The sequence below is a fragment of the Camelina sativa genome, chromosome 2, assembly GCF_030686135.1.
Source record: "Camelina sativa cultivar CO46 ecotype springtype chromosome 2, ASM3068613v1".
NCBI classification, from domain to species: Eukaryota; Viridiplantae; Streptophyta; class Magnoliopsida; order Brassicales; family Brassicaceae; genus Camelina; species Camelina sativa.
The window spans coordinates 14,538,665-14,556,345 of record NC_141881.1 but is presented as its reverse complement, the minus strand read 5'-3'; the positions used below and the strand labels follow the sequence as shown (position 1 = coordinate 14,556,345).

Here is a 17,681-nt window from a genome sequence, read left to right as displayed (position 1 = left end):
ATCGTACAATCAATACAAGTGAATAGCAACCCTTTGGATTTATCTAGTTGAGAGGAAGTGATGATAATTACATAACTGGATACACATCAAATAAACATAATGATGAGAAAACTATCATATCTAAGCAACAATAAATACAACTCTCTTCGAAGTTGTCACATCAGAGAACCTACAAATGTCATAGTCTAGGCTTAGGGTTAGCTGATGGTTGAGTTACACCCGATATTTAACTAATTCGAATATAATGAATTTGAAATCCGATAACACGAAACTGACACGTGGTTAGCACTACTTATTTGTTTTAGTAATTCTAATCGAGTAGGCGTGCATGAGAGCTCATAAACCTAAAATGGGTTCCTTCGTAATTAAGTAGTTAACAATAGGGTAATTTAAAACGACGTCATATAGAAACTAGTATAAATTTCCAGGATTTTCGCCAAACTCCCCCACCACCTCTCACATCGTAGGTTTTATTAGTGGGCAGGCGGCAGTTTCCGTTTATTTGGTTCTGCACATACTGCACATACTGCACATATTGCTATTAACTCCCAAAAAATGGCGACTTCTAGCCGTAAGAAGACTGATCTGCCCGACGAGATCTTGATAAAAATAGCCAAGCATCTCGTAGTTGATGGGTTCTGGCGAGCAGGCCCATTATTAAAGGCTGGTTGGCGAGGAGTGGATACGGTGCTTGCCCGAGATGTTCCGAAGGTTGCCAGCATCTACGAAATCTGTGAACATCCTTCTTCATTCCAAACGACAAGGAAGCCAAATGGTGAACTCCAGGAAGAAGGGATTCACAAGCGTATTTTCGAAAGATGCTTGGACGCAGGGAACAGAATAGCAATCTACAACGAGGGGCTACGGATCGTTGCCGAGGAGCGAGACATTGAGCGCGGTATCGCACTACTAAAAAAGAACGTTCCCGAAGATGCCGAGTCCACTCTCGCATGTGGAATTTTCTCTATGTTATATGGGGACGAGCAGATGGCGGTTGTTTTTCTTCACCAATTTGATGCACATCACTATCCACTCCAATCAGAGGGAGTACGGCTTATCGGGGAAGATCTGTTAAAACGGTTGAGTATGTTTAAGACGGCGCGTAAAAACACGTACAAAGATTCTTTTGTATATCCCTCCAGTTCGTTGATCCCTTTCCCGAACTGTGCCATGAGTAGTTGTTTGAGATGGGGCAGGTTATCGACCGACACACGTTATTATGACATCATTTGTGTAAATTGCGGAGTGTGGTGGGTGGGCAAATCTATATGTGAAATCCTCTAGGTGTATCGTCGGTTCCCTTCTGTGATGCGTTTCTCCTCGCCACGTATGTTTCATTAGATAATTAAATTACTATGTAATGAAGATGTTAATTAACGTGTATGCCAATATCTGTCGTTTTGGGCGTTTTGCTCCTTTTGTTCTGAAAATGTGTACTAGATGTCGTTCTGCTCCTTATATTCCGGAAAAAGGTCTAAAATGGCAATTCCCTAGCTTCGAACCATCCATATAGACGACGTGTACTTAGTTTCACCGGGCAAACACACAAAACTATCAACTGTGCCGGCCCAACCAATTTTGCCCATTAACAAACAGTAGGAAAAAAAAAGTTCCTACTACAACTTTACAAGGGCTCGAACTCGTGACACTGAAGGACAGTCAAGTCCAATCCTACCACTGTACCACCGCACTTTTTATGATATTGATTCCCCTAAAATCGCTAATATAATTTGTAGCATAAAGCCCTTGATTTACGGGCTTTATTAAAGGACCGGCACTGTATCAAGCTTACGACGCCGTTCGTATCTAGTGGAAAACGACACAACTTGGAAAAGTTCATGTTGTTTTAGAATACAAAAAACGGCAGAAAACAGAATGTTCTATAAAAGCTAACCGAATATAATCGATATCTTATAAAATTCAGGGAAATTAGGGTTCATTGAACTGATTTGGGGGAAACAGAGAGAGCTGCTGCCATAGATGTTGGATTAGATTTAGAGAGTTGGATATTCGGTTAATAGTTTAACGTTCCTCTTTTCTTTATTTTCCCTCCTTCAATTACGTTATCAGTTTCGTTCTTAATGTCTGCTTTGGCAAACACGAGTCCAGTCGAGTATGACGATGCGGAGTATGGGATCCCGGCTGTTTGTTACTGTGGTGAAAGGCCAAACCTACAACCTTCTTTTACAAGGACAAACCCAGGGAGGCTCCACTACACTTGTAGAAATAGAGAGGTAAGTAACGTACAGTTTCCCCGAGGTTGATTAAAGATCAGATTTATTTGCATAACTTGAGGTTTTCGTTTTAACAAACATTATAAGGAAAAAATTGCAGGATGGGGACTATCACATTTTTAAATGGTGGGATGAAGCTATGATGGAGGAACTGAAAACAGTGAAGGAAGATCTTCTAAAGTTAACTAGTTTGAATCAAATGCGTGAAGCGCTTCAGGGACAAAAAAGGAGATTGCTAACATCTTAAATATGCACAAGGAAAATCAGATGGAGTTGGAAAGGATAAAGGCGTTGATTGCGTACAAGAGTTATGGATTAACTATGGAATTAAAACTGACCAATGTGTTTGTTGCGACTTTGGTCATACTAGCAACAATGACCTATTTTTTAAAGTAGTTTGGTCGTTTTATAAGTAGTACTTTGGGTTGTGGTTTAATTGTTTAACATCAAGTTATAAACGTTTTATTTGGTTTACTCCCATTTTTTTCTCGTCTAAAAAAAAGACTGTTTGAAACCTTGTCGTGTTATTATTATCGACCAAACCCTTGAAATTAAACATAAACATAAACATTTGTACACGTTTGTACACATACGTGTAACATTAAAGGTTGGCACTATTAGGTAGATGCTTACCAAATAAAAATATATAATTAACTATGCGTAATACACACAAACATTTTACATCAAATTATTCCTATCCACCTAAGATAGATTCTTGGGATGTAGGTAATAAAGATAATATAAAGAGTCCAGCAACGTGGTTTAGAAGTTTGGAATGTAAGCAACATTGACAAATGGAAACATAGGCTACGAATCGTCGTCACTCCGCTCGCGCTGGTCGAAGTATTCCAACCGGAGTTTGAAATCTCTAACCTCAGGGAAGGGTGGTTCAAATATCACTTTAGAGACACCCGGTTGACTAACCACTTCCATCCCTCCTGCGGTGTGGAAAAATAAGGAAAAAGGGTAACCAAAATTAGTTTTATGCAGTAATCTTATATTTAAAAGGTGATTGAATTGTTTTAAATACGTTTGCCTAATCAGTACCTCCATCCTTAAACTTGGACCTCCAGAATCGCAAGACTACAACTGGTTTGCCTCCGCATAGCCAAATATTGCGGACGAAATCATCGACCATCTCATCATACGCCACACATTGCAAGTGATGACCCCTACACACAGAGAGACCTTACGTTAATATCCCGGTATATCTTTAAAGTGTGTGAAAGCTAATAATCGCGAAAACGACTCACTCAAGATTCGTCAATGAAAACCGTATCAACCGGGTTCTCTCGGCAAAACGTGGAGCAGTTGGATCGTCCACCAATATTCTTCGTTTGGCGTCAGTAACCGGGTCCACCAATATTCTTCGTTCGGGTTCTATGGTGTCATGTCATTAGAATTTTGGTACTGGATATGATATTACAAACTGGAACAACACAATGCAACGTTACCTAAGCAGCAGTTCTGGGTCCAACGAGGCCATCGTTCGTATATTTGGTCGAAGGGGACGTAATCGATGTAGTGATTGGTCGACAAGCAACGAGTGTTGTCCACAACCGTGTCAGCAGTGAATTTGATCCGGTAGTTGGAAGCCACGACCTTCACAGCGGATGTGTCGTCAGTGACGACGAAATTAGAGAAGGTTTTCCACAAACCCTCCTCAATCTCCGCACAGAACTGGGGCAACAGGTCCTCGCTGATTGTTGCCTGCATCTTATCTCCCTACGGTGGGGGAAAAAAGTTCAACCATGATGTACATGTATCATTTAATATTAAGTGCATATAATATGATGATGAGACGAGTCACTTACGAAAACATCTGAAATAACCATTTCAAAGGTGACGATGTTTGCTTCTCTCTTTCTCCACTTGCGGATAATCTTAACAGAAACCTTCCAATCAGATCGCCACGTCTGGAGATCAGATAGCCTGTCGAAATGCACCATGACTTTGTTGCACTTATGTTTGCTTTGGGATGTGATATTTTGGTTTTTGAGAGACGAATACATAGTTCACTGGGTGTGAATTTGTCTTCTTATATAAGCAGCGAACAAACACAAATGGATTATCAATATTATGGCTTTTCAAATGTCGTGACTGCATTCCATACAGATTCATCGCATTTAGATATTTAACATGTGTAACTGCCGGTTAAGCGAAGACGAGACATCGCATGCACTACTTAATTATGACCCTATAGTCGACGTTATATATTGGCGGAAAATATATTGGTTCATTTAACAAACCAATTCAATGTAAAACTTTATAAAACATCAAGGAATAGTGAATGATGGTTTAACCAGACGAATAAAGGCTGATATATAGTGTAAATGAACCAATAACGTTGCAGAACTGTATAATTTGAATAAAAATATTTAAAGAAAAGCTCAGCCATTGCACTGTTTATAAATAAAAAATTATTTAAAAATAGTTTAGTAGTAGAGGCAAAATCTTCCTTAATAGACGGAAAACTGAGGCCTCAGCTGCGATGGCGCATTCGGATATCCGATAGGGTTGTTTTACATCCCGATTTTTTGAATTAAGGTGTTTAGATCTGGGATAAGTACTACAAAACGACACTCCATAGAAGTCGGCGACGGAACATTTAAGGAAGAAGAGATTACAGAGGTCGGGTGAAATCAGAGAAAGGCGACTAGTTTCGATCCCTCTTTCATCACCGGTGTTGAATCAGAAGGTAAGTGTTTCTCTTGGCTTCTTACTTTAAATTAGAAGAGAGATTGTACCCCCAAATTCTATATTAGGTTGGAAGAGTATATAGCAAATACATTTAAGAATCGCTTTGAGTAGCCCAGGATGTGAAATCGATTAATAGTAGTGTATCTGTGGCGGGCAGAGGATAAATAACCGTAATCGTCAACAGAATTAACCTTTGGTAGACATTGGTATTAGGGTTCATTGGTTTAGTGTACGTACATATTAATATGTATGTTACTTCATGGTGATAGGATGGATCCCGAGGCTGTAGAGATCGTTCCTCAATTGAGCTTGGATCTACCGAGGAGGTTATTTGCTCTTGACCATTACCCTCTCAAAACCAAGATAAATGCGTTTTCAAAACCGGAATATCTTTCTACAATATCGAGGGTGCTGAGTGGAACAAAAGAAATGGAAAACTTGTTAGAGTCTCCATTTGGGCAGCTTTTTCGTATCCCTGCTAACAAGATCTCGTTCTCCGGTAAACTAGTTCATGGATTTGTTTGCCGTCAATTGGTGACCAAAAAGCGGCATGTGATGTGGATTGTGTTTGGTGGCAATCCAATCAAGCTTGGATTAAAGGAATTTGCAGAGTTGACAGGTCTCGAATGTGGAAATTATCCAAAAAAGAGAGATGTGGAAAGAGCTACAAAAACGAAAAAAGGATGTAAGACTGTTTGGGAAGTTCTATTCGGGGAAAACATAGAACCAACGATCTCCGAGTTGGTCAAAAGGTTGGAGACTGAGGAAATGGAAACGTGGCAGAAACTAGCTATAGCGCTGATAATAATAGTTGATGGAGTTCTAACATGCGCCACGCAACCAGTAAAACCAGATCCGAAGACAGTGGAGATGACCAAGAATATTGATTTTTTTTTCAAATATCCATGGGGAAGGTTGTCATTTGAACGGACGCTGGAGACTATTACAGGATTTAAATGTCCAGCAGACGTAGACAGCTTAGTAAAAACTTTCAAGCAACAATCAGTTGCTGTTCATGGATTTCCTCTAGCACTCCAGCTGCTGGCTTTCCAATCTGTCCCAGCAATTGCTAGATTAGTACCATCTGACGTTCAAGATGAGGCGTTTAATCAAAGATCGATCCACAATCTGGCTAAACTGCGGCCAATCAAGACAGCAGACATCTTCGCATGCGAGGCTGCTGAAGAGGTATGTACTTGGTTGATATAATACGTTAACGACCTGAATCTATCAGTTTTGTTAAATGTATATATATTTGTAATCATATTATAGGTGGTTATTAGACGGATGGTTGGTAGTGGGGAGCATTGTGATAGTGGAGAATTGGAGTGGTGTGACAAAGAGGAAGACCATCAAGTTGACAACATTGAAAATCTTATTAAAGCTGGCCACAAATGGGATGAGACAATATGGATGGGAGGTGATGATAGGTGTCCAAAACAGACACGTCCCGAAGAGAAAGGTATTAAAAACATTTATACATTACAAAGGGCTTCACTATAAAGATAATTTTTTTTAAAATTAATGGGGACATTGGTGATATAGTTACAGTTGACTGTCGGAAGAGGAAAAGAGCAGACACCGCAACAATTGACAATAAAAAAGAGAAGAGCACGAGAACTGATGGGCGACCGGGGGGTATGCCCATTGTTGATGAATGTTTGGACGATGACCAATTTGAAAGGTATGCAGCGGAACTAAGCCGGTTCTACAGGAAACAAGAAGCACTGATGAAGGAAAATCAGGCAAACATGGAGATTTTCGTACGTACAGAGATCCGCAAGGAGATAAGAGCTGCACTATTGGAGGTTAAAAGAAACGAACATGGGGAACCTTCTTACGCTTCGCAAACAGTTTCAGAGAAGAAGTATTCAAAAAAAAAGAAGAGGGAAAACTAGAAGAGGGAAAACTATAAAGTTTCGAAGAATGATTTCAGTAATGGTTATGAAAAAAAAGGGAGAGAAGGTCAGAAACAGGGGATGCGCTGACACTGCTAAGGTTGATATGACAAATAGCTTAAGGGTTGTAATTTTTTCACTACTTACATATATTAAATTATGTTGCTATCATGGTGTGCACAGGGTGATCGGAATACTGATGGTTCGAAGGATGCCATAGATGGTCAACACTCTGCCACTGGTGATTCTTTAGTTGGAGGCCAGGTAATGGACAACAAGATCCTCTTTAGAATGCGACTCAATCAACGTAATGGGGGTGTTTTTGCTTATGCACCTATCATATACGCTTTATATATTTGACCGTAGGATACAACCCGTACTCATATTAATGAGTGGGTAACCGATAATAACGACTGTGGCATGAACGAACCATCCCCGGCCAATGGAGTTAATGAGTGTCGCCAAGATTATGACGCGGGGGACATTGCTGTCGAGCTATCACCAACTAAAACCGTATCCGATGTAAGTATTTGACACGGAATGGAGATTACAACACTATATTCGTAATAAAGCATTGTCCACCTTTAATTGAACAGATATTGCTGCAGCTGAATACTAAAATGGAACCTGATCTGCATTGTAACAAAATGGTAGGTTAGGAAGTAACCATAAAAAGGATAACCATCTGTGGGTCTCATATATATTCGGTTATTTGTTTATCTGCTCTAATCTACACGTGTGAAAAATTGAGCTTGTACCAAGATCCTACTACGAACACGCGTCTTATAAGTTTCATTATTTTGAAAAGGAGGATGGGGAAGAACTGCATCAAGAAGGCGGGAAAGTCGAGTGGTTTAACAGTAACAGAGGGGACATAAGACGTCAGGAAGGCGAGTCAGATGAGGGTTGTAACAAAACCAAAATACCTATAGAAAATGAAACTGCAGTTGACGGTCAACAAGAGGCAAGTGTCTAACTTTGATGATTTCGAGTATTTGTGACATTAGTGTACGTAAGTATGAATCTATGTACGTACATCTTATTAGGCCAAAGTCGAAGCACTGCAAAAGGAAAGCGATGGCGAGGAGGGCTGTAACAAAACTGATGGACATGTACAAATAGAAACAACAGTTAACCTCCAATAGTGCAAAATTATTTTTTATTTCGAATATTTGCCATATTTATAGTGTCTACTTAGATGGTCCAGTCTACGTCACAACTAATCTATGTACGTGCATCTTATTAGGCCGGAGACCAAGCAATACCCAACAAACGCGATGTCAAAGAGGGCTGTAAAGAGACTAGAGGTCAACCAGATCAAAGTCCCGGGGAGGAATGTATTCCCGGTGACTCAGACAATTTAGTGCCGCAGTCGGTTATTATTGTGGATGAAACAGGACGCGCAGAAGTAGTGATAATGGAGATACGTGCGAGTCAACCATCCGAAGCCATAGTGATAAAAGCAGGGTCGGTTTTATACGACCCTATGGAAGATGTTGCTGATGGGAAATTCGCCAAATTCACCGAGATGATAAAACAAGATAATGTGTAAGTGTAGTATATATTACTCCGATGACATATTGATATGCTCAATCATTGATAGAGGATATTCATAATTACAAAATTTCGCAGGGTACACACCTTTTTCGGATTCCGCAAGGCAGATATCCTATTCTTCTCTACTCTTATATCGTCCCAAAAATGGGTCCATAGTCAGGTACATATTTTAAACTTAAACTACACGATTTTGGGGTGTTCATGGTTTCTTGTTGGATTTAAATCCGACCGGTTTGCGTTTAACTACATCTGCAGCACATGGAGATGATTGCCCTAACGCTGTGGCACAAAAACGGAGAATAAATGATAAAACAAAGGACCGTAATTTTGGACTCCGTTCTCTTTTACGAGTTGACAAGAGGATTCCAAGCATTCAACAGGAGCACGGCGAAACGGAATTTCAGATGGGACAAAGTACTCATTGACATCGTCAATGGGGAAAGGATGCACCACGAACCAAGGTTGAAGTGGGTTACAGATGTCGACGTTATATATGCTCCAATGAACTGGAAATCTAAGCATTGGGTAGGAGTGGGCATAAATCTTATAAAGAGACATGTTTCCATTTAAGACCCTTTGATGACCTCCTCTAGAGAAACTCTTGCAATATCCCGGATCAAGCCGGTGTGTGAGATGATACCGTACCTACTTCAGAGGGTTATCGATGTCAATTACCCTCTCGATCCATTTATCGCTGAAAGGGTTAGCCAAGTAGGACAAAACTTGAGGACGGGAGATTGTGGACCTTTTACTATGAAGTTTTTAGAACTGTTGAGCATGGGCAAACCGATGACTGATTGCTTGAAGATCACCGACAACAATATTGACAATTTCCGAAAGAAGTTCGCGATGGACGTCTACGAAGCTGCTATTGGTCCGATAAATTAAGTAGCGAATAAACATTCTTCCCGGTTGTACTTATTACTTTCACGCAGGTGGTCCATATGATCCGTAACAGTCTGTTAGGATGATTATGGTTCGCTGAATTTGAATACAATTTAATCACATCACGCTCATCATATCATAGGATTGCCAGTAGGGACAAGTTAGTGTGCTCAAAATGGATAGAAACTAAGCACCAACCATGGACCTAAAAATCAAGTCTATAAAGTTAGAAAATCGATTGTACGTACACTGATGAATATACGTACGTGTGTACACAGACCATAATAAGGCAGTTACTTAGTTGATGGTACGTACACATATGAATATACGTACGTGTGTACACAGACCATAATAAGGCGGTTACTTAGCTGATGGTACGTACACATCTGATAAAGGCCTAACATATACTAATACTGGTTACAACGACGTCATAATGATACATATCTAGACCCTCCAATATACAAAAAACACTACACCTGAAGAGGGTTTACAAACAACCGATAGGAGCTATGTGAGTGACCAGACCTCGGAAAATCTAAGAACGACATCCTCAAATCCCACATGTTACCAAAAAAATGACCAAACACGCATCTTTTATTAGCAACACGCGTAAAACCAATCTTCAATTTTGCAAAATCATACTGCTTCGGAAATGTACATGGAACCTCTTCAACTTTTTGATCCCGAGTTGAACTCAGCTTCCGGATAATCTACTGTCTCCGACATAGCATCTAGTTGGAGAAAGCAGTCTCGGTCTGGGACCTCATCAAACACGTCTGCAGCAAGTTTCATCCTAATAGAAGGCATGGCCGCATCACATAGGCCTGTGTAATTTACTCCAAGAGCTATACACTCTAAGCACTTCAATGTGTACACACCACAGTCACCTTGTTGATAGTTCTGTGGGAGTGTTTTCACCCGGTAGTAACTAAATGCCGCCGCCCCGATATGCTCATCTTTGTACCTCCGGTTATATGCTTGTATCAAGCGTGGGATCATTTTTGCAAACGGTTTGCACTTCTTTTGTAGACTCTCGTCAGTTCTACCGCTGTTTATGCTATCGTAAACTCTTAGCCTCCGCTAGACTAAGTCAGCTTCGATGGCTACCCAATGGTTGTTATCGAGGTTATATGGGAAGAGCAGGGTGTCTACATCATCAACCCACACCTTGTTTGTCATTCCGTATTTTGGCAGCCTTCCCACGTACGTCTCAAAATAACCTTCTCCAAAAACCCATTGATTAGAGGCTTCCATTTTAGAAAAGGATCGAGAAAAGCAATACGATCTGTTTTATATGGGGATGGCGTTTGCGTCCCCCTAATACGGAACATATGCATACATGTAACCATGTGCTGCAACACGAGTGGCATCTATCAGGCATTAGTATACCATAGTTAACTACGTCAAATGTTATGCTACGAAGCTTACCGCATCCCATAACCTGCCGAATGTTGTAGTTGGCCACAATTGTTTAGGGGTCAGGAGGCGAAAATAAAATTCGGCATTTCCAGTGCAAGGTACTTTAGCCCTGAATACCAAAATTAACAAATCAGTTATAGATCGTAGTCCTCAAATCCGAATATAGACACTAATTATATACAACTCTAAATGAAGACTTACAAATCATCAGTTAGGAAGGACATCAGCTTTGCAATTTTCTCAGGACTTGCCTCACTAAAAGGATCGTACACTGCGGGAGATAGGACTACAATATGGCTTTCACGTCGGGTCATTAATGCAGCTCGCATTGATTCGTCATTAGGGTTTAACCCTATGTATATGCCCACTGGATCTACTAATAGAAGATCAAGCTCTCTTGATGGAGGAAACACCTTTTGTAACAAATATGCAAAATACCTGCCTTTCTCCTTATCTTTCACTGTATGAGACGATGCAGGACTGCTGGTCCCCTTGGTTAAATCCACAACAGATTCGCACTTTCGATCCGACGAGCCAGGGTTACCACCACTTACCGGATGGATAACATTAATAGGAACGGGTTGAGCACCTGCTCCATCAACTTTGTCATTATACTTTGCTCTTTTATCGCATTCCTCAGTCTCCCAACTCTGTACTCTTTTAACACGATGTACACTGTCTACCCTCTGCTTTGGAATTCGCTCTACACTGTCCTCTGGTTCGATTTTAATACTCCCAGACCACATGAACTTATCCTTAATGGCTAACGGATTCCTAACACAACTAGCAACTTTATAACCATCCTTGTCCGAATGCTTTATCTGATATAGCCATGACTTGAAACAAAAGACATGTATTTGACGTTATATACAAGACATTTGAAATATAATATGACGCTGTTAAACTAGAGACAAAGTATACAAATTGCTAAATTGTGTGTACGAAAAAAATCATATATCAAAATAATTACAAAATTATACAACTTCACAAAACTGAAATTGATATTGTTTCCTCGAATAGATAAATACATAGACTTCATACTGAACAATAGATATATAATAACAATTTTATCAATACGGTACGCAGATCATACCTCCTCTATATTTTGTTCGTCATTTCTTAATGTAAGAGGTCCTTGCGTATGCGCTCCTCCATCCGTTGTGTTGATAACAACTTTCTTCAATAGTTGAACGTCACTCTCAAAGTTACCCATCCTACTCTCCATGCCTTGAAGTTTGAACACAACTTCCGCTATTGCTCTAGAAAACGATATCTGAATATTATCCATTTTCGCCCCTAGTGTTTCAACCATAGTAAATAACCTTCCACTACCATCTTCACCCTGCACACCTGAATGCTTATCTCCAGACGCCTTCTCTGCTGAACATTTGTCCCCAACACTTTCTTTCTGGTCCTTCGCATTATTGGGGACTTTACGGATGCTGGTTGGGGCGGTTTCAAGGAAATCATCGTCACTTACCCCTGCAACATGTTGCCTCCTCTCCCTCTTCTTCGTATGTTCCCCCTTCCTTTTTTTTACACAATCCCATTCTCTTTCATCCACTTCGCCATTGATCACGTCTAACAGCAGATTATCCAGTTTCTTCTTCAAACCTTCTCCTACACCATACACACAGTACTGTCCTGGCCAATCTGGATATATGAACTCCAAAGGTTTAGGTACTAAATGCTTCACCTGAAGCTGCATTTCAGATACCATAACTTTTAATAATCTATCACAAAGAAAAAATGCAGACAAATAATGTATACGTAAAATGAAGGCATACCTCCCCATTATTAAGGAGTTTGCTCCCGGATATGAAGGCTTCGATATCCTTCCTTGGCCTCCCTCCTCTCCACCTTAACAGAGGCAAATCTACACCTTCTCTTACATTCCCGTAGCTAGCCCCCATCACCTTCACGCTCTCAAATGCCCATATCAGCAATACATGGACACATCCATGGAGGGTATAAGCATTGTTAGGTAACCCAAGGACTTTGATGGAATCAACTAAACTCTTGAATCCAACCCTACCCCATTGAAAACTCTCAAATGCTTCTTCATTCAACGCCCTTTTAGCGTATTCCAGAGGAATCCGACTGTTCCTTGATAAACCAAGCACTCCAACATGAACAAGATACAACCGAGCTATCTGCGTCTTCATTTCATCAGACCACCCACGGCAGCTTCTCAAACCCTCAACTAGCTCCTCCCAGTTGGGTCCATTAAAAGCGTTCACCTTTAAAGCCGCCCATAAAGGTGTATGATCGACTTCAAACTCTGTTTCATCAATCTTCTCACAATTCAAACCACTTATTTCTTCATATTCATATAGAGAGAACCTCAGCGGCTTTCCTCCAACCAAAAACCATACCTCCGAAGGAATGTTTATTGCCAATTGATTGGACAATAGATAATGGATGGTCTTCCCACAAAACAGGTAGTCAGATTCGGCTAGATCCAATAGAACTCCCAGCTGCGAATTCTTTCTTATTTTGTCATACACCTCATCACCAACAAAGCCTTTCAAACCACCAAGATTGGACAAACTACAATCATGGTGCATGCTTCTCATCGGCAGTGGAAAATTACCAACCCCATACAACCTACTTGGATACCTCTTGCTTGACCCCATATCTACGACAGAAGCTTTAGTTTAGTTATTAATTCAATATCACAAAACATTTGTTGCTTAGATTAGCAACGAAGCAACATGAAGTCACACAAATATCTTCCGAAAAACAGAGCTCAACAACATACAGAAAACTAACATACAATATACAAGGCCTACTATGTAATACGGTATAAGAAAACAGTAAGCAATAGAGACTAAACCTCAATATAGAAATTTACCTTTGAGCAAATCGCTTTATTTCCCTCCTCCTCTACTTCAAACCACCTCGCCGTCAACTCGCCGTCAGTGGTCCTCCAGCCAAACGTCCTCCACACAGATTCTTTTCACGCCGCAAGCTATCTAAAAATAGCTGATCTCAACCCAACAATCGTAAGACAAACAACACAAAGATTCAAGGGATCGACTTAGGTTTATGATCTTTTTATTTTCCCCTTTTAAGATCTTCGTTTTAAAAGAGAATGGCATAAATCGTAATAAAACACACAACTCAGATATAGAAGTAATTTACAAACTTTTATGTGTTATTCTAGTAAGACAGAAATCTCAACGTGTTAGTCTAGTAATAAACCTACTTTTATGCAATATTCTAGGTAATTTCCCTATATTTTAAATTTAGAAATGAATTTTATAATATGAGTTTTAAAAAAATATATTTGTTTCTTTTTGTATATGGTTCATAATGTTCGGATGCAAAATAAAATAAACAAAACATATCAGAACTTTTTTTAGTGGAAGTAATTAAATCCCTCAAAGTTTTGTTGTTTTAGATTTTATTGTTTTGTGATAAATTGTTAGGTTCTTAGAGCATCTCCAACCTCACTCTATTTTAAAGTCAAAACTCTGTTATAGATTAACATTTACTCTAACCGTACTCTATATCTTACTCTAAAATAGAGTAAATGGTAGGATTACTCTATATACAACTTTAATTTTTTACACTAACTCTATTTTTTAGTATAATATAGATTGACATATTGAAAAAACTATGCTCTATTTTAGAGTAAAAAATAGAATATATATTGGAGATACTCTTAGAAGACATGAGATTTGTGCAGAGACCATATATCAGACATTCGAAACGAAAACTGAGTATTGAAAATTGTTTACAAATATTACCAAATAAATCTCATCTTTCTCTATATCTTTTCCAAAGTTGTAATATATGGATGCGATCAAGACTTATATGATCGCAAAGAAAAATAATTGATAAATATTTATCTTTTTGCGAGTGGTTTTACAACTTTATATATTCTTTAACTCAATCTTGATATTTGATTTTCTTTTTGACTCTACCATATGTTGCTATGGTTTGATTTTCTTCAGTTAGCCTCCTAACAAATATCTTGTGAATTAGAAACTCTATATGAATGCTTAGAATACTTCTATGATGATGTTATTTCTCGGTCCTTGTCTCTATTCTTATTCATTATGTTCTTTTAATTGTCAAAAAAACGATCTCTCCAACATGTCAATTGGTGTAGATTGAAGGGAAGACAAAATTAGAAAAGTTGATATCAACAATAGATACATTCCAATTATTTTTCTGACATAACTACATTTCTAATTTATTTTAACTTACATCTAAATGCTTTTTTTTAATTAACTATATTAAAACTTATAATATCTATATGTTGACTTTTCCATCAGATTTTGATGATTTTTAAATAAGATATGTGAGGAAAAAAAATCAGACTGACTAAAATTCATCCAATCAATAAACTAAACTTCTAAAACCTGAATTTTGTACTATACTAATGAGGTTATGAATCTAGACAATATGTTTTACAAGGTAACAGAAGAATCACCAATGATTATTTTGAATATTTAATTACTGTACTCATGATTTATCATATGCTCTAGCTTTTACTCTATAATCTTGTAATCACCCTTAATATTAAAAAATTAGAATAATGCATATTAAAATATGGCTCATGTCATAAAGACAGTCAAACTTTAACTTATAATTAAATCTAATTTAATTTTATCTGAGTTTTGTCTTTAGTACAATATATATGATTATTGGATATAATGTGATTTTTAAATATATTAGAACATATTTTATATTTTTAAATTTGTCTGTCATAAATTAATTTGGCTTCAATTTTTATTTTAAAAGTATGAAAACTTTTTTTGTTTTAATTGGTTCGATCAGTAGTTTCATTTTTATCTGAGTTTTGTCTTTAATACAATATATATGATTATTGAATACAATGTGATTTTTTAAAATATATTAGTACATATTCTATATTTTAAAATTAGTCTATCATAAATGAATTTGGTTTCAACTTTTACTTTAAAAGTATGAAAACTTTTTATTGTTTTAATTGGTTTGATCAGTAGTTTTATTTTTAAGTTATATGGTTTATGCTTTCATTAGGAAATCTTATATAATATGAGAAGGTTTTTTCTAATTTTGCATGCCAATGCGACACTTGGCGCTCTATATTTGTGACATATGTCTTTCTTACTAATCATAAGTTAAACATTTTTTACATACTTTATTTTATTTATATCTTATATGATGTATAGTTTGCTTTAAAAAAAATTACTTTGTTAGAAAAAATATTTCTTCCAACTTTTTAGTTTTAACATATAATATATCTTATATAATATGAGAAGGTTTTTACTAACTTTGCATGTTAATGCGACACTTGGCACTCTATATTTGTGACACATGTCTTTCTTACTAATCATAAATTAAACATTTTTTACATACTTTATTTTATTTATATCTTATATGGTGTATAGTTTGCTTTAAAAAAAATCACATTGTTACAAAGACATGTGATAAATGAACTTGGTTTAAAAAAATTAGTCTATTTTAAAAAAATAGACTATCATAAATGAACTTGGTTTCAACTTTTACTTTAAAAGTATGAAAACTTTTTTTTTGTTTTAATTGGTATGATCAGTAGTTTTATTTTTAAGTTATATGGTGTATGCTTTCATTAGGAAATATATTATACTAGATATTCACCCGCGGTACACCACGTGGCTATATTTTTTTATCTAGAAATACAAAATCTAATTACTTTATTATATTAATTATATATGTGAATAATATCTTTTGTATTTTTAAAATGTATTATAGTTTTACATCAATATATTATGTAGTTTATAATTTTCATTGTCTATATGTAGTGGTTTATTATATAGTTAGTATATTCTTATTGTTTATTAAATTTAATTTAGTCAATAAATATACTATTTTTTATTTTTCTTTTTTATTTACAATACAGAGATAATAGTCTTATATTTTTTATAATTTTTGTTGTTTTATCTCTATATAACTAAACACTTTGTATTTATTGTTGTGTAAGTAGATGAAAATAGCAGAGTATTTTTTTTTGTAAAATTTGATTTATACCAATTGTTTTTTAGTATGATCAAAAATCTATATATTGTATTATATATTAGCTACTGAAAACAACAAAGAAGTAAAAAAAAGAGTTAATAATATGTGTTAATTGAGGCCCAAAAATATTAGTCTCATGTCTTTTTGTACGAAAGATAAAACAAAGGGTGAATTAGGTCAGTAACCAAAACAAAAAAACTATAGTAGTAAATAACACTATATTTAAAAAAATTAGAAAATTAAGATGAGGGCAGTGGAAAATTACCAATGGTGGTGGAGGACAGTGGTGGCTGGCCGGAGATAGTTGCCCGGCGGTGGTTGGCCGGCGGTGGCTGGCCGGAGGTAGCTGGTCGGCGGTAGCTGGCCGGAGGTGGCTGGCCGGAGGTGGCTGGTCGGAGGTGGCTGGCCGGAGGTGACTGGCCGGTGGTGGTTGGCCGGCGGTGGTTGGCCGGAGGTGGTACTCCGGCGGTGGCTTGCCGGAGTAGCCGGAAAAGTTCGCCGGGATTGTTCGCCGGAAAAGTTCGCCGGAATTGTTCGCCAGAAAAGTTCGCCGGAACTGTTGGCCGGCGGCCGGTGGCCGGAGGCCGGGGGTAGCGGTGGCCGGAGGTTTGGCTGGAGGAAATCTAAACCCTATAAGCACATTGGGAACCCTAGTGGTGATGGTGGTAAAGAGGTGGTGGTAGGAGGTGGAGATGGTGGTTTTAGGGGGTGGGGAAGGTGGTGGTAGGGGGTGGGGATGGTGGTGGAAGAGGGTGGAAGGAAATAGTAAGGGCAAGGGTAATATAGTATATATTATAGTTTTTATAGAGTATATTAGTTATATATGGTTAGAATAGTTAGTGGGTTAATTATAATTTTTTTGTTGGTTATTGAGTGCAAATTCCCTAAAACAAATCTTATTTTGTTTTTTTGTCTCGACAAACAATTATACCATTTTTCTTCTTTTCTTATCATCTCCGGCTATCTGGTTTTTGAAAAACTGAGAAATCAGAATTTC

The 17,681-nt window shown here is 37.8% G+C and overlaps 2 protein-coding genes and 1 pseudogene across 2 annotated transcripts; 1 reads left to right on the top strand and 2 right to left on the bottom strand.

Annotated features, from left to right (window-relative positions):
* Window positions 1-17,681, bottom strand: part of LOC104718571 (uncharacterized) — a 38,553-nt pseudogene that overhangs the window by 17,740 nt on the left and 3,132 nt on the right.
* Window positions 5,205-6,143, top strand: LOC147948611 (uncharacterized). The gene has a single exon (XM_087487293.1). It carries the CDS (start codon window positions 5,205-5,207, stop codon window positions 6,141-6,143), a length of 939 nt encoding a protein of 312 aa, XP_087343419.1.
* On the bottom strand, window positions 11,631-14,938 carry LOC147948610 (uncharacterized). The gene is made up of 3 exons (XM_087483065.1): window positions 13,548-14,938; window positions 12,481-13,331; window positions 11,631-12,395 (listed from the first exon to the last, which is right to left on the bottom strand). Exons 2-3 carry the CDS (start codon window positions 13,327-13,329, stop codon window positions 11,781-11,783), a joined length of 1,464 nt encoding a protein of 487 aa, XP_087339191.1. The 5' UTR covers window positions 13,330-13,331; window positions 13,548-14,938; the 3' UTR covers window positions 11,631-11,780.